This window comes from Thalassophryne amazonica, chromosome 6, assembly GCF_902500255.1.
Source record: "Thalassophryne amazonica chromosome 6, fThaAma1.1, whole genome shotgun sequence".
Lineage (NCBI taxonomy): Eukaryota > Metazoa > Chordata > Actinopteri > Batrachoidiformes > Batrachoididae > Thalassophryne > Thalassophryne amazonica.
This window is the reverse complement of record NC_047108.1, coordinates 56,249,388-56,272,498: the sequence shown is the minus strand read 5'-3', so window position 1 is coordinate 56,272,498 and position 23,111 is coordinate 56,249,388. Positions and strand designations below refer to the sequence as shown.

Genomic DNA, 23,111 nt, shown 5'->3' with positions numbered 1-23,111 from the left:
AATATGAGAGGCATGGATTAGTAACGAGAATGGGATGGACTTTGGTCTGGATGTATACAAATACAGTTATAAGAAAAGAGTGGGCAAGACTGGAGGAGTGGCTGTGTATGTGGACCAAAACCTCAAATATCAAGTGTTAGAAAAAATGTCAATTGTAATAACACTAGAAGTTTGTATGGAAAAGAAGAAAAAATTAATTGTTAGCTGCATTTGTAGAACACCAGGCTCTAATAATGAAAATTTTAGGTACTGGTTTGAGGAACCATTCATTGCTGCAACTCAGATGTTATGTGTCGACGCGGGTTGAGGAGCGGACCTGCGTCTGACGGAACCCAGCGCTAAAATAACCAGAAAGCGGTTCCAATAACAAAACAATTTATTTTTTCCACCCTCTGGTGCATAACAAAGTGTATGAACAAAAGATGCGTCAGTCTGGTGGAGTGAAGGCTGGCACGCTCTCCAGCGCCTAAAAGGATCGAAGCCCGGCGCTTCTGGACTCACTTTACCGCCAAACACCCCCCAGGTGGACACGACAAACCGACTCTCTGCGAAGGATAGAAAAGGTGAGGTAAGTCAGCAGCTACAACCAATATCCTTCAAAAGGCACACACTATCAGCAACACATTCAGGTCTGTATTTAAGCTTTATGTAAATGAGCAGCTTCTCACAACAGGTGGAGGATTACCACTCCGCATGCCACGGCAGTGAGAAGTGAGCTGCACAATTCTCATCACAATTCAAATCTACTGCGTAACAAAATACCAAGTTACTATCAACAATTAGTCAAACAATTAATCACCTCAGATGTGTGCTGACAGCATGTGTCCCTCACCCTTCTTCCTTCACAGGCACGATGTGTCAAACCCAGGCGCGGTCCTCAGCGTCTCACAAACGAACATCACAAGGTCGAGTTCCCGGCAATTCTGCTTGAATCACACATGGCTTAAATGCAGAACGCCATCTCATTATCTGCTTCAGCTGAAAGTCTTTAAGGTTGCACTTGAGCACCATCCACAGGTGCTGCACATAACGTTGATGAGGGTGAAGGACTCTTCAGCCAGCACCTTCTCCACAGACAAATCAGTTTTCATACCACCTGGAGAGCAAAGAAAAGAAAATAACACCAAAATGTCCAGCCACACCCCCCCAACACACAACATCAGAAGGCCTTTTTTATCTATAGGGATTTTAACCCTCTGGAGTCCAGGGTACAGTATAATTGTTCCTTTTTGACTACTTTTGGTTTTACCTTTATAATTTACTTTGCTTTGTTTGGTGTCACTTTTTTTTTTTTTTTTCAGCACAAACTCACCTGTGTGACTTTACAGTTTTTCTTTCATTTTGACATAATGTATTACCACAGTGAACCTAAAATCTCACAAAAAACATAATATCTGACTGTGAAAACCACAAACTTGTTTAATGTCCCATTTTTATAACTTAAAATGTAAATATAAATTGTAAATTTCAAAAACATATGAATAAATTTAGCAAAAAACTAAGTTATAAACAACTAGGCAGGAAATACTTCAGGCTTTTTTGTACAATTATTTACAAAACAGTCAGATGTCACATTAAGATTTAGAATGTAAATATAAATGGTAAATTTCAAAAACATGTACAAATGTAATGCAGGAAATGCTAATGCTAAAATATTTACATATATATATATATATATATAAAGGTTGAAGTCTCCACCTTCAACATGCATTCAAATGTAGACTCAGAGTGCAGCAGATTGAGTGTTACATCCACTTAATTAGGTCACGTGACTTTTTATACGGTGCTGCGTCAGTCGACTCCAAAGGGTTAATATTGCTTTGCTTGACTCACTGTATCATAAATACAAAGGATAGCGCACAGAGGCATAAAAATTTGAGAACTGAGGAGACAATGAACACATTCAATCTGGATCCAGACCACTTCCAAAATTCAGTGGAGTCTTCCATGCCCTAATATCTATCTGTGGTGCAAATTTGGTGAGAATCTGTGAAGTAGTTTTGACGTAAGTAGTTTTGGAATAATCCTTCAAAGCCTATATAAAGTCAAATCTTGATCCAGAAACTGGAAATCAGATCCAGATCACCTCCAAAATTTTAGTCTTCCATTGCCGAATATCTATCTGTGGTGAAAATTTCATCAAAATCTGTGCAGTAGTTTTGATGTAATCCTGCTAAAAGTCAGACAAATAAAAAAATGCAGAATGCATTTAAATGCATGTAAAAATAAATCTACACTGCAAGGAGTAAAACATCATCAGTTTAAAAACGCACCATTTATGTATTTGACGCAAAGTAGAGTATTGATATGTTTTTGAACGACTTGTTCACTTGTGGAATGAATGCAACAGTGGCACTCAGTCCTGTTGACAAGGTGCTTCTCAAATGGCAATGGATAATAATGAGACTTTTGTTTAATAAAATCAACTGTGATCACTCAAATTAGTTAAATGATGTGTGAGCTCAGACGGAGACATCCTGAGTCACCATCATTTCTGCAGGGAATTTGACGTTTTGTTGAAAATAAGTGCTTACAACTCTTGAGTGTTCAGACAACAGCCATGATGTCTCAGCAACCAAGGTGGGTAACCTTTGCTCGTATGTATGTTTGTCTCTCTCTGTGACTGTTTATTCAATCTGGTCACATGCCGCTGTGATTTTAAATGTTTATTTATTTATTAAAAACTTTGCCTCACGCTATCATAGTGTTTTGGTAAGAAAAGCTTGATGCTGTTCTTCACAGCTTGATGTATTTCAGAAATGCAGCTTACATAAGTGCAAGTTCTGCTAGGGACAGACAGCAGAAAAGATCCAGCACAGTTACCTTAGGAGGATTTTGGGTCTTAGAATTTCATTTTAAAATATTAGACCTCCAAAATGATTTTGATAGTCTTCACAAAAGGTTAGAAACTTTAGTGTGGGAAGAGGCCCATAATAAGATGACAAAGTTCATATTTAAATTCAAATGTCTGAGCATTTAAAAAGTAAGGAGTGGCAAATCAGGGTTTCACAAACTTTTAGTGCAGAAATGGCTTACTTTCACGAGCAGTGGGAGTAGTACACTCAGAAAAATTAGTGAGAACAGGGAAAATTGGGTAAAGAATCTCTCCAACAGGGTTGTTACACAGACAGAAAAGGATGTGCTCGCAAAAGGACTAAATTTCTCAGTGACCCCTAAACATATACCGACAGTAGACTACATCACTGCAGTAGAGTCAGCCATTAAACATAACAGTCTGTCAGAGTCAGAAGCTGGGGACCTCCGGCTAAGAGTCTCAGCAGTACTGAACAGTGCTAAGCCTCCTCCTTCCAACATCACAGGAGAAGAACGGAAAGCACTGTCAGCACTGCAGAAGGACCAAAGCATCCTTATCCTGCCAGCAGAAACGGCAGATGCACGGTGGTCCTGAACACATTGGACTATGAGGCCAAGGTCAACAACTTGCTCAGTGACTCCAATACGTATGAGCGTCTGAAGAGAGACCCTACAAGTGGCTATAAGAAGAAAATCATTAACTACCACCAAAACCTGGAGAAAGAGGGACTCATCAACAGGCAGTCCCCAGGGTACAGACCGTACCCTGGGGACGCCACTCCATGCATCTATGGGCCGCCCAAAATCCACAAACAGGACGTGCCACTCAGGCCTATTGTATGTAGCACAGATTCCATCACTTACAATTTGGCCAAGCACTTCAAGTGGATTTTGGCTCCTCTAATGGGTAACTCAGACCATCATGTGGAGAACACACAAGATTTTGTGAACAAGATCAAGGACCTTGTTCACCTGCATCCCCACTGCTGAGGCTGTCACAGCTGTGAGGCAGAGGCTGCTGGAGGATGAGTCTCTACTTGAAAAGTCCAAACTTACACCAGACCACATCTGCCAACTCTTGGATATCTGTCTTAACACCACATATTTCCTTTACAGGCAGATCCATGGTTGTGCGATGGGATCTCCGGTATCCCCATTGTGGCCAATCTGCACATGGAGCTAGTGGAGAAGAGAGCCTTGGCATTGTTCATGGGCATCTCTCCCAGTCACTGGTTCAGATATGTCAATGACACATGGGTTAAAATCAAGCAACAGGAAGTGGTGGCCCTTACAGAGCACATCAACTCGGTGGACTCCAATATCAAGTTCACACGTGAGGATGCCAGAAACAACCATTTGGCCTTCTTGGACTGTGATGTTACGATTGGAGAGAACAGGCAGCACAGGCTGAGACACACTTTGTCCCCTGTTTACAATGGGGTACTCAGGTCAAAGCAGTCTCAGCTTTTTGTTCATGGTAATGAGTCTTTCACATCGTCAGGAGAGTCAGCAGGAGAGTTGTTAGGCAAGGGATCAGTCCCATCGTTAGGAGGGACAGCTACCCTGTCATTAGGAGGGTGCTAACTAGAGCACAATAGGTGCTAATTAGAGCAGTTGTTAGTCACTAGCCAATAGCAGTCTGCCTCTCAGTAGGAGGGGTCTGGTTAGGTTTAAAACTCCAGTTTTTGCTGGCTTCTGTTATTCTTCTCTACACGAGTCAAGACAGAAATCAGACTACCAGACCAAAAATTTTAGCTGAGGAAGCTTCTGCGATTAGAAGCAAAACTTCCTCGCGTCAAGCAACCCAGTCGAGTCAAAAATTCAAGCTTCTCTACTACTTTTCCACTTTGCGTCTGTCCATTTCAAATGAGCTCGGGCCCAGAGAAGGCAGCAGGGTTTCTGGATGTTGTTGATGTATTGCTTTCGCTTTGCATGGTAGACTTTTAACTTGCCCTTGTAGATGTAGCAATGATCTGTGTTAACTGACAATGGTTTTATGAAGTGTTCCTAAGCCCATACTGTAAGATCCTTTATACAATGATGTTGGTTTTTAATGCAGTGCCGCCTGATGGATCGATGGTCACAGGCATTCAATGTTGGTTTTTGGCCTTGCCCCATACATATAGAAAGTTCTCCAGATTCCCTGAATCTTCTGATTATATTATGGACTGTAGATGATGGAATCCCTAAATTCCTTGTAATTGAAAGTTGAGAAACATTGTTCTTCAACTGTTGGACTATTTTTTCACGCAGTTGTTCACAAAGTGGTGATCCTCGCCCCATCTTTGCTTGTGAATGGCTGAGCCTCCTTTTATACCCAATCCTAACAGTCACAATTAGTGTCCTCAGTTCCCAAAAGCTTTTTGAGTATTGTTTGAAGGAAAGGTGATGTAACACAGTGGTAAACATACCACTGTCCCAGCTTTTTTGAAACATGTTGCAGGTATCCATTTCAAAATGAGCAAATATTTGCACAAAAACAAAAAAAGTTTATCATTTTGAACATTAAATATCTTGTCTTTGTGGTGTATTCAATTGAATACAGGTTGAAGAGGATTTGCAAATCATTATATTCTGTTTTTATTTACATTTCACACAATGTCCCAACTTCATTGGAATTGGGGTTGTAAAACAAACAAGGGTAAAGGCATGAACTCATTCATGTGTGGTTGCTTTGCTCATACAGTTTGCTGTGGACATACGGCGCCTGTCAGCTGACTGCTGACTGACTGTCAGCTAGACCTGACCGTGCACACAAGGTGTTAAATTGAAAACACAGACATCAGACAGATGCAGGACAAAATAAATAAATAAAAAATTAAAAAAAATACATAAAATAAAAATCACAGAATAAAGGAACAGAAAGTGAGCCTTTTTTCTGTGAGCTGATGACATCAGCAGACACAGGTAGGTGTATCCCTGTGACCTGCAGCTGTTCAGATATCTGTGCTTGCAAGTTACAGCTGGAGAACACTTGTAGTGGCTTGTAAAATATGACATTGCATAACTTTACAGTGAGTCACGGACGTCAGTTTTCTGTCCTCACGTGGAAATAAGTTAAAACACATATAACTTCAGCTTACTCCCGCATCAGTGCACCGCAACGCTGGATGCCACCGCGAGGCCCACGTAACTGCGGGATTTCCCTACATTGTAATAATTAAAACACATATCACATTTGCAGCGCGGTCACCAGCAGATCACTGCGCACTGGACATGCCATGCCGGCTGATGTGTTCATGATAGAGGAGCTCTTCATGAGAGGAGTGCATCAGGTAATTCATGTAAAACATAAAAGGGAGAACAGTAATCCACGTCATTTCATTACTTTCTGGTGTACATCTAGGCAGAGGCTAAGTCTGCCCTTCACAACAGGAATTAAGTATTATAAATTGTGGTGGGTTTTTTTTTTTGCTCCACCGCTGTGTGCACGACTTTCCAAATGACCCTACACAAAATCATCGCTGCGATATCGTGCACGCCTGTCCGACTGTGTATCCCTCCTGAAAGCAGCTGGAATGTTTCGCAGTTCCCCATTTCATTTTTTTGTTTGCAGATTTTCGTCCACTTTCTGCTTCTTTCACCCAATCTCATGTTGTGTGTGAAGGGGGCTGTCACAAAATTTCTAAATCACCTCACACGGGTGCACCAAAATAAATGTAATGAATTTCATGCCTCGGAATGTGTTACTGGCCTCACGGAGAGCCCCAAAAATATGTAGTAAAACTATTGTTAAACTCCCAAATTGAATTAAATTGGCCTAGACCTCAGTTAATGGGTCACCAAAATAATTAACAATTTTAGGGTTTAATAATTATTATTTAAATAGAATAATATCTAATTACCTCAGGGCACCACCTATTTAAACCATTGGTACTTTAATTTAAACACCCATTAATTAATCAGTCTCAAACTAATTAATCAGTCTCAATTCAATTCATCAGTCTCAATTTAATTAATCAGTGTCAGGTCTGAAAGTACGAATTCTATGATACGATTGACCAAGGGTTTCCTTCTGAACACAAAATGAACCACAGCAGAAATATTTACAATTTATTTACAAGTATACAAGAAATTAACATTTTACTGCAATTTTTGTGGACAGTGATTAAATAAGTTCATTTATGGACACAATTTACTTACTCATGAGATGCTGAAAGAAAGTAGAGATAAAGCTTAAAAACTTTAAGTAAATAAATCTGATTAGAATTTGGTGATGATTGAGGTGATTTGAACCCAATTATTACTAAGAAAATTATTAAACAAATAGATGAATATGTTTAAAAAGAAGCCACTTTGCATCCATTGACAACAAAACTCTTTTTCTGGAACCTTTAACTGGGTCACTTAGCTGATCCATTGAAGAGATGGTTCGGAGGAGCCGTCCATCTGTTGTTGATGTGTTAGGCTCTTTGCAGCATGAGCTCACTTGGGTCAGGGGTTTAAACCAGCGGTCTCCCCGGTGATCCCAAGGTTTTAGTTGGCTGGTTTTACCGACAGGATGGCTGTTGCTTGGCAGTCGTCAGATTGCTTGCCCCCAGAGGTGGAAGGTGTTTGTTAAAAATGGGTTCTGGTACCTTTTAAAAGGTTTGTTGGAGCCAGATTAAAAGTCTTTGTGAATTTAGGAAAAAAAAAGTTAAACCCTTAAGAGCAGCATTGTAAAGTACAGATAAGGAAATTCGCTTTTCTGTAAATTCGCTGTAATTTTGAAAAGTTCAGATCGGAAGTTCTCTTAAAATTTGAAAGATTTGACAAACCTTAAAAACGTCAATCTATTAATTTGTTAAGAGTTATCAAATAATGAAACAATGAATGAATGAAGCCACGTGGTAGCTTAGCTTGGTTAGCATGGGGCCTTGTTGACCCAAAAATAAAGTTAAACATTTTAAGAATAGAGAGAGAGAAGAGAAAAAAGGCAGATGCGTTCCAAGAGCTGAGAGAAAACTTTGTTCTAACTTTTTAAAGAGGACTTACATCATTAAACCCCACCCATTTAGGGTGTGTAATTTCACAGAAAACTTCATGTGTTAGTGAAAGGCAGACAAAGAAATAATTCAACTATTTAAACACATTAACTATTTTGGCATTATATTTGTTCTAAAACCCTCAAATGGATACACATTATTAATAGTCACTTAAACACTCTATTTGTTTAAAACAGAATGTTTCACCATCAACATATTAATAATGTAGAAAGATCACATTTAAACACATCAGTTACAAGGAATACATGTCATTTAAATGAAGTGATTATATGCAAAGCATTTTGTTTGATTAATCAATAAAAACAACATTAGAAGTTCTTATATTGTTATGTGGGCCGCTGAAGAGGAGGTACTGGTCGCCCCTGGTCCCACATCGGAGTGGACTTCGTCACGGGTCTCCCTGCATCCCAGGGTAAAACGGTCATCATGACGATAGCGGACTGGTTCTCGAAGGCAGCCCACTTCGTGGCCCTCCCGAAGCTCCCGACAGCCCAGGAGACTGCAGACCTCCTGGTCTACCACGTCATGCGTCTGCATGGTATCCCGACGGACATAGTATCAGACTGTGGTCCTCAGTTCTCCTCGCAGGTCTGGAGGAGTTTCTGTAAGGAGCTGGGGGCCATGGTGAGCCTGTCGTCCGGGTACCACCCACAAACAAACGGTCAAGCAGAGCGGGCTAACCAGGACCTGGAGCAAGCCTTATCAGTGCACCCGACCTGTTATGTGGGCCGTTTAAGAGGAGGTTCTGCTGGCCCACCACCAGATGGTGCCCTGCCATGCTGGCACCTTTTGGCCCTTAGAGGGTGCACAGGCCTGTTGGCCTCCTTGGGCACCACCAGGTGCGCTCCGTTGGCTGTCAGCTGCTTGTCATCATCATCATCATCATCAGCCATAAAAGCCTGGGAAGGACACCATAACTCTGCCGAGTTATCAGCTTACCACACAGGTAAACCTACTCAACAATTTTGTGCCGCACGCACATTCATTGCTACTGAAGTCTTTGCAGTTGTGATTTATATACTTGCAGCTTGTAGCCGGGTTTGTGGGAAGTTTGGAGGAGTTGGCGTGTCCACTCCTCACTTCTTACTTGCTAAGTATAACAATGGACACTGCACGTTCTCAAGTTTTCCTCTGCACTCTGGGAGTATTTGGATTTATTCCTTCAGGAGGATTACTGAGTTTTGGTGACTGTTTGCTGGGTGTACACACACCCACCTAATCTGTTTTTTGCTCCTGCCAACAGTACCGGTCCGACAGCCTCGAGCGGTGGCCACCTGGGGTACCAGGACTTGGCGGCTCTGGTGTATTGCAGGCCTCCAGCTGGCGGTGGCACTTCGTGGGTTCCGGCTCTTCTCTGGATAGGCATCTCCTACCCTCGGGCCTGCCCACGTGTCACCATTTTGTTATTAATTGGTCTCAGCATATTCATAACCTGTTTGCACTTTTGCATAATAAATTGTTATTTATTGGAACTCCTATTGACCGCTCATTTACGCCCCCTAACGTGGGTCTGTGCATTCACTTTCTCAACATATATATGAATAAAAGAATACTGATGCATTTTTTTATTTTAAGCAAAGGTCTTTTCCTTCATTTAGACCTAGAGATAATGGCTGGTTGTCAAGGCTCAAAGTTTATGGCCACATCTTATCATGGAAGAGATCTTCCTGCAGGGTCTGGAGAGGTTCTGGCCTTGGCATGAAGCCATAAAAGGTGGATTTTCCTGGCCTGCGGAAGTTCAGATTCTGACGTGAAGCAATTAGAATGTAATGTAATTCATAGTGAACGAAATTTAACCGATAAACAAGCAAGCGCTCCTTTGAAGAACTCTGAGTTACAGTTCTATTGTGATGTGGGGCCCAAAGTGTGGAGGCCCACACGGGTGTCTCCAAAGCTTATCTCCAGATGGACCCAGGAATTTTCCAGTTGGGAGTGAAATCAGTCTCTATCCTCAGTTCAAAACCTCAGGTTTTTGTTGAGAAAGCATTAATGTATTTATTTAATTATGGTGAAGCGAGGCCATGCGCTACAGGGCTCTTAGATTTGTGCCTTGACACAACCCTGTCTCAGAGGTCTACAGACAGTTTCTTTGGCTTGAACTTGGTTTGTGCTCTGACGTGCACTGTCACCTGTGGGACACATGTAGTCAGGTGTGTGCCTTTCCAAATCATGTCCAGTCAACTGCATTTACCCCAGGTGGACTACAATTAAGCTGGAGAAGGATGATCAGTGGAAACAGAATGCACCTGTGCTCAATTTTGAGCTTCATGGCAAAGGCTGTGAATACTTATGCATATGTGATTTCTTAGTTTTTTTTTATTATTAACAAATTTGCAAAAATCTGAAAATAAAATAAATAAATCACATTTTCGTTTATTATGTGTAGAATTTTGAAGAAAAAAAAAACAGAATTTAATCTATTTTGGAATAAGGCTGTAACATAAATTGTACAAAAAGCTGAGTGCTTGGAATTATTTCCAGATGCACTTTACATTATCTTTTGGATTAAATTATTTATACTGAATCTTGCCTCTTGTATCTTTCTGGTACTTCTTCTCCAGACATACCTGAGTTGGCTGGTGATTTATAGCTGGATTTCTTCCATATCTGGTTCTATAGAATCAGTTCCTTAGAGGCCTTCAAAAGGACAGTCTTTTGCTGATCTGCTGGTTTGTCATGGAAGAGTCTTTCATTGATCTGCCAACCTCTTGATGGAAGGTCTTTCACTTATCTACCAGATTCTTGAGATTGGGTCAATCACAGATCTACTGGTCTCCCAGAAGAGGGTCTTTCCTTAATCTTGCTGTCCTCCTGTAGCTATTTTGATGTGCTAAACATTTAAAGGAAGGTCTTTTGCCACATTTGCCAGCCATAAATAAATGGTAAATGGACTGCATTTATATAGCACTTTTCCATCTGTATCAGACGCTCAAAGCGCTTTACACACTAATTGACCCCGATGTGAGGGTGCTGCCGCACACTGTGGGCAACTAGTGGATTAAGGACCTTGCCCAAGGGCCCTTTGTGGTTTTCCGGTTAGGCTGGGATTTGAACCGAGGACCCTCTGGTCTCCAGCCCAACACTTAACCACTAGACCATCAACTGCCCTAATCTGATGTAGCCATCTGATGTAGGAGCTTTCATTGAGCTCCCCCCCCCCCCCCAAAAAAAAAAAAAATCTCAGGAGAGCAAAACCTCTCTGTCATCACACTAAATTGTTATCATCACAAATCTTTATTATTAAAAATAAAATGAAGCTGCTTTCAAGAAAAAAAAAAAAAACTCTTCAAACAATGTGTAAAAGGAGGATGAGTGTATCAAAATTAATCAGAATAAAGGTCAGTCACTGAACAAAACCTAATACCTGCTTTGTTGGTCTGAAGAAGCTTTGGTTGATTACTCAGGGTGCTGAAGCGTTGTCCAGCAACTGACCCTAGAATTCAAAATGAAAGTCAAAACAGACATTAACATGAAAGCTGAAAGATTTATAGCTCTACACAGTTGCAAGCACTTTCTTTGTTATATTCTATGCTGGTGTTACGTGAGAAGAGCTGAGCATTTTGTTGAGTCTAATCAAGTAGCTCATTCCTTCTGTTGTGAGCACTGCTTTAAATCATGATTCCTTCTTTTTTTTTTAAAGAATGGCGCCAAGGTCGTATGGCCAGAATCATTCTGCAGGATGAAGATGTGACTACAAAGATAGACAATGATTGGAAAAGGCTCAACACATTGGCTCACTACCAGGTATAAACCAACACACAGGGATATAATTCACCATCATTATTTATTAAGAGTGCGTGCATTGTGAAGATATGCTCATATCTGATCATATTACAAAAGCCTCTTGTCAAAATTGATTTGAATATTGATTTCAAGCTTATTGCCCATTTTTTTACTGTAGAGTAAGTGCATATTGCTGAGACAGAGTTTTTTGATGTGTAGGTAACAGATGGCTCTGTGATTGCACTGGTGCCAAAGCAAAATTCTGCCTACAATATCTCCAACTCTTCAACCTTCACCAAGAGCCTCAGCAGATATGGTATGCATCCAATTTTCCTAATCACTTCTTTCTTTGTTATCTGCATGTTTCAGCTGCTTGGTTCTTTTTAAAATCTTTCTGCAAATGATTTCTTTCTCCTCTGCCTACCTTTGTTCATGGCTTTTAATTCATTACTTGTTTATAGCAGCCATAATTGGGCTCCATTCTTTTTTCTTCCCACCCACTGAATAGTAATTCTTTTTATCCAATGCTATCAGCCCAGGCCAAGGCTATTTCAAGGCTGTTTTCAAGAAGTCCATAAATGACAGGCATTAAAAAAGATAGCTCAATCTTGAGGTTGACAGAGTAAGAAAGGGAAGGAGTGAGGACACCTGGCAGTCAGAGATAGACAGCCCCAGTCTAACTATGGTGTACTTCACTGGAAAATTAAACTATTTGGAGGATAAATTCATCTGTAGTGGAAAAATAGTGGGTGGCTAAACAGCTTAGCTTCTCTTAATGTAACATACTCTAAGTTTTCTCTGAAATGGCTTTAGCTTACTAAGTCTGCAAATATGTTTAGTTATTTGTTTTTTGTATTTTTTTTTTCAAAAGGTAGTAATAGACCCAAATTCAAACACAATAGTTGAATTGATTGTGAGAAGCAGTTTACTCAGGATTGTATTTTATACAGTTGACTCACTGGTTCACTGTCTTAGTCTCATAAGATCCCCATTTCTTTATTGATGGAGCTCAAAAAGGACTGATTCATTACTGGAATTTGGACAATACTTTAATTTGGCGCCCACCAATAACATACGGCTTAATTGTAATATAGTTGTGCTTGTTAATGTGACAAGCAGAAAAATCAAAATTTTAAACTCTTAAATGCATGTATTGTTTGCACAGCCAGAAGTTGTTGAATTTTCCATCATCTTACTAAAACAATGGAGCATGTGATTTACTGTCTGGTGCATGGGTAGTATAAGTAATACATTTTTGGGATTGTCTGTGTTGTATTTGCATGGCAAACAACTATTTGAATCACCTATTGAGCTATAACAATGACAAAGAGCACAACAAAATGGTTGCCCCAAATGGATATAAAGTGCCAGTTAGCACTGGTAGCATTTTTCCCCTCCATTTCAACCCACCAGAAAATTCCAAGAAGAGTGTAATTATCAAAAACAGGCAGAGTTTGACCGTCAACAAACAAACTATCAAAGACAAGGCAAGACTAAAATCCAATACCATGGTTGTATCATCTTGTTATAGGTGTTGACATGCAGACAAGAATGGAAAAGCTTTGACTGGGCTAAACACTACGGAGTAGGGGTGACACATGGTTTGGTGTACAGAGCAGAACTTTGTGCTGAATCACTGTCCCTGCATGCGATCAGTCTGCATGCAGGGACACCACCAACGTATGATATTTTATGCGTTGAATGAATTACTGTAAAATTTCATGGATAAAATGGCCACCAAATAGAGATCCTGTGTATAATAATTTAACACTGACACATCGCACAACATAAAAAAAACCCCAAAAAAAAACAACCCAAAAACCCAAAACACTAAACTCATTGTACAGTCATCCAACATGAATGACAAATAATGTAATCCAATTCCAATTCATAAACTTTAAGCAAAAAGAAAGTTTACATTTACTTTGTCTCACGGTGCTAATGTAGCCAACATCAGCTCCCTGTTGCTCACAATTTATAGCTACTGTATCAAAATTTGAAGAATTTACAAAACCCTCACTTGTACCAACCAAACCGAACCATGACTTCTGTGTACCATGACACCCCTTCTGAGGAGTGATGTAATGATGACCGGTACCATGAGCTGAGAAGAGAAAGTGGTTGGAAAGAGGGGAATTGAAGTGGTCTAACAAATGAAACGATAGTTTTCATTTGGACAGCCACGTCACGTCCAACAAATGAAATTACAGTTTTCATTTGGACAGCCACATCACGACACATGGTCGCTGATTATCACAGCCTAGGCGTGCCCACTGAGGCAATCAGATGATGCTAGTGTACACGGGTGCACCGAAGCCGTCAGATGATCACATGTGCGTTTACCAATGCGATCATCATGTCGCACATGACCATTGTGTCATCGCAACTCAAAGCTGGAGAACACATACAATTGTAGCATGAAGAACATCACCTCTCAACACACCACCGTGATGCACATGTGTTGGCAGGCTCTCATGACATGGTGAAAAATAAAAAAAGCTCACTGGCCCACTGCCCCTCACTTGACACACGACCACAACATTCACACAGTCCATCCATCATGTGACAGCCTGACTGACAGACCAGTGTGAGTAGATAGATAGATAGATAGATAGATAATTTTTTTATATAGCGCCAAATCACAACAAACAGTTGCCCCAAGGCGCTTATTTGTCCCACATCCTGGAGCCGTGAGCCCATTTATGTGAGCACTTTGCCACTACATGCATGTGGCCGTGTCATCACATCCACTTTCAACACCTTTCAACAAGCCACCGCGATGCACGTGTCACCTTAAGAACACATTCAGCTGCACCTCAGTGCGCACTGCAGACACCATCAGCCAGGCTGTCCCATGTGAAGATCTCCGTCTGATCCATCTGATGTGAACGGCCAGCTGGTGAAGCAAATGTCACGTCCACCACGTTATAGTCCACATGACGTGATGTCCTTCGGTGTGCTGATTGGCCAGAGACAGCTAGACGCGCGGACACTGGACGCAAGCTGCTGTGTTCATGATATGAATGAAACGATGCACTCACATTCATTAATCCCTTGTTTACGTCCATGGGCATGGTTCATGAACAAAAAAGAAAGAGAAGGACAATAATGCTTGTATTCTCTGGTCTATATAACAGCAATAAAATATTTTAACAGACAAAATGAAATCCATTTGTTTCCTCAATTCCAACACAGGCCATCCAGTCATCAAGCATCAATTACACATCATAACCAGTAGCATGATTGTCTTACATTTAAACAGTACATTCATTGTTCTTATAATGTTCTGTGCTCTCTCATTATTTGTTCCTTTCACATTTTCTTAAATTTCTGTACATTTGTACAATATTTGATTGCTTGTGCTGCTGTGTGAGCGTGATGTGGTATCACACCTCTCATGTGGTCACACTGTTTTCGTGCACATGCACACGAGCGTCCATGAAACTGTTGCTGCAGGATCATATGGCATCCGTACATGGCTGTCCAACCATCTGTCCCTCCCCACAACAGCTGGAATTTTTCGAGGTTTGCCAGTTCTGCCAGTTGGCCTCATCCAACCAATTTCATGTTATCAATGAAGGGGCCATTAGTGTCAACTAAGGAAAATTTAGTAAGATGAACTAAAACTCCTGGAAATGCAACAGTGGATGTTCAAATAGTGAAACAGAATATTATTTTGTGAATCTGAAAAAAAACTGTTACATTTATTTTGTCACTATTAGTTTATTTATGTATTAATGTAAACATTTACTTCAGTGTACGAGGTCTGTTAGAAAAGTATCCAACCTTATTATTTTTTTCAAAAACCATATGTATTTGAATCACATGTGATTGCATCAGACAAGCTTGAACCCTCGTACGAATGCGTGAGATTTTCCACGCCTGTTGGTTGCGTCATTCGCCTGTGAGCAGGCTTTGAGTGAGGAGTGGTCCACCCCCTCGGCGGATTTTCATTGTCAGGAAATGGCGGAATGATTTGGGCTTTTTTTCCATCAGAATTTTTTCAGAAACTGTTAGAGACTGGCAGCTGGAAACCATTCGAAAAATTTATCTGGCTTTTGGGTGAAAATTTTACGGGCTTCACAGAGAATAAGGACTGTTACTACAGCTTTAAGGACGGCTTTAAGGACGCTCAGCGCGCCGTGCTCCGTGTTGCCATCGAGAGCCACAAACCACCGGATCATTTCTAAACGGATGGCTCTCTGGAGCCGGGACCGTCGTGTGCCATTTCTCTGGTTATAACAAGAGCTGGACATCAACCATTTTCCGGCAGATTTCACTTTTAACATGAGATTTTGTCATGGAAAACCGAGCGGAGGCTTCGCGCATCACGATGGATTTGCTACTGGAACGAGACAAAACCACCTCCGTTTTGGTCTCACAGGACGGCTTTGAGATGGCGTTCAGACAGCTGTCGGTGGTTTTTCCATCGAGTGATTATCCAAGAAATTGTGGATGTGCCTGGACATGCCAGAACATGTCCCGTGAGGCTTCATCACGGCGTTGCTGTGTGCCATGCGGCACCACCGCGACGCATGAAGCCTCCGCTCCTCTTTCCATGACAAAAACTGCTGTAACAGTGGAATGTGCCGTTCATTTCCAAACTGGACGCTGTGTTTGATCCGGGACGTTGTCTGACTAGCACAGGAATTGTGAAAAGACGTGGACATCAGCACTTTTTCGGCACATTGAGACAGACGTGCGGAGGAATTCCACACGTCGTGGTGGTGCCGCATGGCGCACAGCAACGCCGTGATGAAGCCTCATGGGACATGTTCTGGCATGTCCAGGCATATCCACAATTTCTCGGATAATCACTCGATGGAAAAACCACCGACAGCTGTCTGAACGCCATCTCAAAGCCGTCCTGTGAGACCAAACGGAGGTGTTCTTTGTCTCGCTCCATCAGCAAATCGGTCGTGACGAGCGAAGCCTCTGCTCGGCTTTTCCATGACAAAATCTCTTGTTAAAGTGAAATGGTTGATGTCCAGCTCTTGTGATAACCAGAGAAAGTGCAGGACTGGTCCCGGCTCCACAGAGCATCCGTTTAGAAATGATCCGGTGGTTTGTGGCTCTCGGATAGCGGCACAGAGCGCGGCCGCGCGAGCATCCTTAAAGCCGTCCTTAAAGCTGTAGTAACAGTCCTTATTCTCTGTGAAGCCCGTAAAATTTTCCAGATAAATTTTTCGAATGGTTTCCAGCTGCCAGTCTCTAACAGTTTCTGAAAAAATTCTGATGGAAAAAAAGCCCAAAACATTCCGCCATTTCCTGACAATGAAAATCCGCCGAGGGGGTGGACCACTCCTCACTCAAAGCCTGCTCACAGGCGAATGACGCAACCGACAGGCGTGGAAAAACTCATGCATGCGCACGGGGGTTCAAGCTTGTCTGATGCAATCACACGTGATTCAAATCCATATGGTTTTTGAAAAAAATAATAAGGTCGGATACTTTTCTAATAGACCTCGTACTTTTTACTTTAATTAATATTAATTAATATTAATATTATTAAACTATTGTAAATAGCTTACTTTTCATTAGTTAGTGTCGAGCTTTCACAAAAATACAGTAGAATCAGAAGCACAAGATTCTAAACACTTGGACATTGATTCTCCTGCAGAGTTGTCTGCATCAGTAAACAACTCTGTCCAGCAGATGCACGACTCATGACCTGAAGAACAATTAAACCACCTCAAATCAACACACTACTGCTTTTACAGTCCTGCAATCATGATTAATTTAGTGAAGAACTAGAAGCACTCAGAGAGTGCAAACCTCCGCCAAGGCCATAGGGTCACTGACCCTAAAGAGATTCCCTCCTTTGCACAGTGATCTATTCAACAATTCAGTGTTACAACCAAAACTATGATACATACACTATTCTTTCCTGTATATTTGACATCCTTGACCATGAAAACATACCACTAGGAACTTGGAATCACTTTTATGTCTTTATTAGTTGAAAAGTTATTGTATAAAAACGGTTTTTCAGTAATGGCGTTTTTCTTCTGGATCTAGCTCCATAACATTTGAAGCTACATCATATCTGATGACACCTTACTGAATCGGTACAGATTCAGCTACAATTTGGTGTTAGTTGTGCATCTCTAGCTTCATTTGTCACCTCACACTGACACATTTTCTATTTTCCCTATATTTTTGCATATTCTGGATCACCAGATCCGGAATCCGGAGCCGATCATCACCAAACTTTGTTGTTTGATAGAACATTAGACTATGTTACACCCTAATTTTTTTTCAAGCTTTTCTGCCTTGTTTTTGTGGAGTTAGAAACTAGAATGTCAGAATTCCCCCTATCCCGCAATGGTGAAGAATCCTTTAAAAAATTCCTGGATCCAGATCGTGATCCGGATCACCAGTAAAATTTAATCACTTGTTCCTCTTGTCATTTCCAACCACTCCACAAAATTTCATCAAAATCTGTTCAAAACGTTTTGAGTTATCCTGCTGACAAACAGACAGACAAAAAATTTATTTTTGTCTCTTTCTCTAAAATTGTATATAATAATCATTAGATTATTAATATATAAACAAAAATAAATTTAAGAAATATTACAGTTTGAAAACAAATGCACCCGAATGTGATGAGAGCTGCAACTGCTTAATGCTAACTTTTAACATTGAAAATGCCATAGATATGCTAACGCGTTAGCATCGGGATCCGGATCCTGATCCGGATCACCACTAAAATTGAATCACTTGTTCCTCTTGTCATTTCCAACCACTCCACAAAATTTCAGCAAAATCCGTTCAAAACGTTTTGAGTTATCCTGCTGACAAACAGACAGACAAAAAAATTATTTTGTCTCTTTCTCTAAAATTGTATATAATAATCATTAGATTATTAATATATAAGCAAAAATAAATTCAAGAAATATTACAATTTGAAAACAAATGCACCCAAATGTGATGACAGCTGCAACTGCTTAATGCTAACTTTTAACATTGAAAATGCCATAGACATGCTAATGTGTTAGCATCGGGATCCGGCTCGTGATCCGGATCACCACTAAAATTTAATCACTTGTTCCTCTTGTCATTTCCAACCACTCCACAAAATTTCAACAAAAATAAATTTAAGAAATATTTCAAATTGTAAAAACAAATGCACCTGAACGTGATGACAGCTGGAACTGCTTAATGCTAACTTTTAACATTGAAAATGCCATAGACATGCTAACACGTTAGCATCGTGATCCGGATCGTGATCCGGATCACCACTAAAATTTACTCACTTGTTCCTTTTGTCATTTCCAACCACTCCTCAAAATTTCATCAAAATCTGTTCAAAACCTTTTGAGTTATCCTGCTGACAGACAGACAAACAAACAAACAAATGCGACCGAAAACATAACCTCCTTGGCGGAGGTAAAAATAAGTAAACCATTTTATATCAACACTACTGCTATTAGAATTCTGCACCCATGATTTGGCTATTGATTTAGACTTCCTTTCCATCTTATTTTGTGTCATTTTCAAAGAGCATATATTGTTTTGTGCTCTTTGAATCAGAGACCAGAGAGTGAGTGCCAATTATAGGGGCATCACACCACTCAGCCTCCCTGGTAAGTCTACTCCAAGGTGCTGGAAAAGAGGCTTCGGTTGATAGTCTAGTTAAGATGAAATAACTTTAGTTAAGTTGTAATAACTGTAAACATCTATGCAAATTGTTACATCACTTTTTCTTAATGAGACAGCCATTAATTTTTTTTTTTACAATGTAGGAAGGAAGACATGTCTGCTGCAAAATGTTCATGCTACACACACCCACACACACACACCCTGATGCAGTTTTTTTTTCCATTATGCACAATGGCATATTTGTTTCAAACTTTGGTGGATGCTGAGGGTGAGCACTCTGAGACCTTGACAGAGCCGGGTTGTTGGCACACTATCTCTAGCCTGAATTGCAAAGGGTTCTAACCAAGTAGGAAGGAGGAATTGCTTGCCATTTGTGAAAAATCAGAGCCACCTCTAATGCCTTATACACCTGTTTCCACAACCATTCGCGCACACCAGCAGCCGAAAGACAGAGAATGCCCTGTGAGTGCCCGTTCGATCCCTTTCTCGGCGGGTGTCGGGCAGGTTCCAGGTACAACTGTCCACCATGACATGGTGTGTGTGCTTGCTGTCATCACGTGGAAATACATAAAACATATATCGCTTTTGCAATGGGCTGAAGGGTGTGCACACCGCACACATTGGCAGTCTGTCCCAGGTGAAACACGCAGCAGGCGATCTGAATGTCATGTCTATCAGACAGGACATGCATGTCCTTTGAGCGGCGTGCCATAGGACAGACACCGTGTCATGTGGAACACAGCTCACGTGGATGACAGTTGTAAGGTCATGTCCTTCAAAACACAGTATGTGTTCTACAGCTGTGAAGTCCAGATCCAGAGATTTCAACAGTTGTTGCTGTTGGCAGCCACACCCCCTGTCCATTCAGCACAAGGACCAAAGCGTCACTCTCTGTTTCTGTGTTATGTTATCATTGTATTTAGTTATTTTTGCATGTAATTGTGTATGTAGTTATTGTAGTAATTGATTGTAGTAATTGTTTCTATAGCCAGAAGGACATAATAAAACATAATAAGAGTGCACTGCTTCATTCAAGTCATTTAATGACTGCATGTCTATGACCATGGGTCATAGACGGCACGGGCAGTACAGTGACTTAGTGGTTAGCACTGGTGCCTCACAGCAAGAAGGTCATGGGATGGATTCCTGGTCTTTCTGTGTGGAGTTTGCATGTTCTCCCCGTGTCTGCGTGGGTTTCCTCCGGTCACTTCGGTTTCCTCTCACAATCAAAAACATGCTTATTTTGGGTCTGCTCCTTTCTCTGCCCCTGACCAAGGCAGCGTCTACATCTGGAGTTGGTCCCCGGGTGCTAGACTGTGGCTGCCCACTGCTCCTAGTGGTTAGATCGCATCTAACTGCAATTGGGATGGGTTAAATGCAGAGTGCAGTGACAATAAAGGCTCAGCTCTATTCCAAACAGAGGCACAGAGGGATCATACCTGTCATGTTCAGTCAATAACAGGATTTCATTTTGGAAATTGTGTTTTATATGGTGTGTTGTTTTTTTTTTCTTTCTCCACAGCAGTGGCGCGATGTGGTGCAACACGTTCCAGTCGCTCTCACGCACTGTGTTTATGCACACGCAAGCACAAAACCGTCACAATGGGGTCGTTCATGCGGGCAGGCATGAACATTGGCTCTCAACATTGGCTCAATGTTTTCTTGGTTCGCTCATTTGAGCTGTTTCGCTGTGATTCTCCCTGTTTCATACTTATTCATGCTATGTGTGAAGGGGCCCTTAAGACAGCTGAGCAAATGTCATGTGCACACCTGCAACATTTTGTCATGAACCTGTGGTAGGGTGGTTGTAACCCCCAGTATGACTGGGCTTTAACCAATCTTGGCATATAGGTAGTCGCATTTGGGGGAACTGTTACCAAAACAACAGTGATCTGATTTGGATATTAATTCGGTCATGGTGTCAGTGCAAGTAAAATCTCACTACAGTTCATAGAGACTGTATTATCTGAGCTGACAAACACAATTTTAACACAATGTACAACCAGAGTTGTGTCAGATTAGTTTAAAAAGGAATCACTTACTGAATGTTGTTTTTTTGATTAGGAATTTTTGGGCGTGGCATGTGTGTGTGTGTGTGTGTGTGCGCCAAATAAATAAATTAATTCATTCATTCACTTAGCATTAGCTTGGCTCAGAAACAAAGTGCAGCTCTTGAATAAAGTTACTATTTCTACCAAAAAAACAAACAAACAAACAAAAACAAATACAAATGACACAGCCATTTTTGTAACTAGTAGCATAATCCATTGGATTGGAAAAATTAATGCAACCTCAACAATTTTGGATTACTTTAAATTATACATTTTTTTAAAAAGTATTTCAAAATATATCTCTTTTAGTTACTGGAAATTCTTTTTTCTCAAAACATATTACAGATTTATGTTCTTGTGATGCACATTTTAAACTCATATTGATGGAAATATTGTCAGGAATCAAAAGATTATTTTATATCGAATGGATGTACTGCTGCTGATTGAGTCTTCCATTTTTTGCAGATTTTCTTCTACTACAGGGTGACCCCCAAAAAAACCCAGAACCCATACAAATTGTAATAAATCATATAAAGGTCCAGCAAATTTATTGAAATTGCTTGTCCAGTACACAGATTGAACCTTTAGTCTGTGTATGATCATTCCCCAAAATTTCAGTTATCTTGGTTGCTTTGCATAAAAGTCATGTCCTTTCAAAATTATACTCCAACAGGTATGATTGGTTGGTGAAATAGGCTTCCAGGCAAAACATCCTTTCTTTGGTTGACTAAGACATGTTGGGGAAGACTATTGTTTCAAATGTCTTTCCCCAAGAAATTTCAATTTCAATACTAGGATTGGTAGGATTTATTACCATTTTTATAGGTTCTGTTATTTTGTTGTTGTTGTTTTTTTTTTTGGGGGGGGGGGGGGTCACCCTGTACTTTCAAGCATTACAGTTAGTCTTTTAAAAAAGCAAAATACCAAGACAGGCTATTTAGTTAAGATTTGACCAGGAATGGCTACAGTTCATTGCTAGTTGATGAGTTAATAGCATTACAATATTGAATTAGCTTTAATAATTTAAAAATGATCTTATTTTAATAATCAAAATGTTATCAAGTAATCCTTGATAATGTAACTATAATCCCATTACACATTTTTCCAGTGTAATCTGGATTGAGTATACTACTAATTTTGTAATCTAATTGCACATTCTCAATTACATGTCGTCTATAACTACTCAACTCTGCCTACATCTGACTCCAAGGCACTGCTAGGTACTAGACAACCTTACTAGTTGGGTCATGAGGTCATCCATTGTACAATTCTCGCCAGAACTTGGTGGAGTATTTATGGCAACTTTTTCATATGATTGTTCCACAGCGGGGCAGCATGGTGGCTTAGTGGTTAACATTGCTGCCTCACAGCAAGACCATCCCAGGTTTGCTTCCAACCATTTCCTTTATGTGTGGAGTTTGCACTTCAAAAGTCATGCAGTTGAGGTGAATTATAAACTCTAAATTGACCATAGTTGTGTTTGTTGTCTATGTGTTTGCCATCTATGTGTTTGCCCTACAATGTGCTGGCGACATGACCAAGGTGTACCCCACCTCTCACCCAATGACCATGGGGATAATTGATGGACTAAGAGGGTTTAGATAATGAATGAATGTTCCATAACATGCAGTGCACTTGGAGGACATTATTTAGTTTGGGTTAACTGTGAACATTTTAATCCATCTTTATGAATAAAACTGTGTTTTCTATGAGCAGCAGTAAATGTTGACCACTTGGCTACTGGAAGTGAAGTCACTTGGCACACTGCTGGCAAATGCTATCACACGAATCACCATCTCATTCAGCTGTCTATTGCTCACACTGCAACTGTAGACCTCTCTGCTGACCTTTCTGTCTCTGTCCATTTCGACCTCCATTCTCTATGCTGTCACCTCCTCATAATCAGTCTGTCAACACATCTCTCATTTCCATTCTT

The 23,111-nt window shown here is 40.7% G+C and overlaps 1 protein-coding gene across 1 annotated transcript in view; it reads left to right on the top strand.

Moving 5' to 3' along the window:
• LOC117512209 (plexin-A1-like) overlaps positions 1 to 23,111 on the top strand; it is a 1,069,160-nt gene that overhangs the window by 1,009,645 nt on the left and 36,404 nt on the right. The window contains 2 exon segments of the mRNA XM_034172199.1: positions 11,440 to 11,543; positions 11,742 to 11,838. Of these exon segments, the coding sequence (XP_034028090.1) occupies positions 11,440 to 11,543; positions 11,742 to 11,838 (201 nt within the window).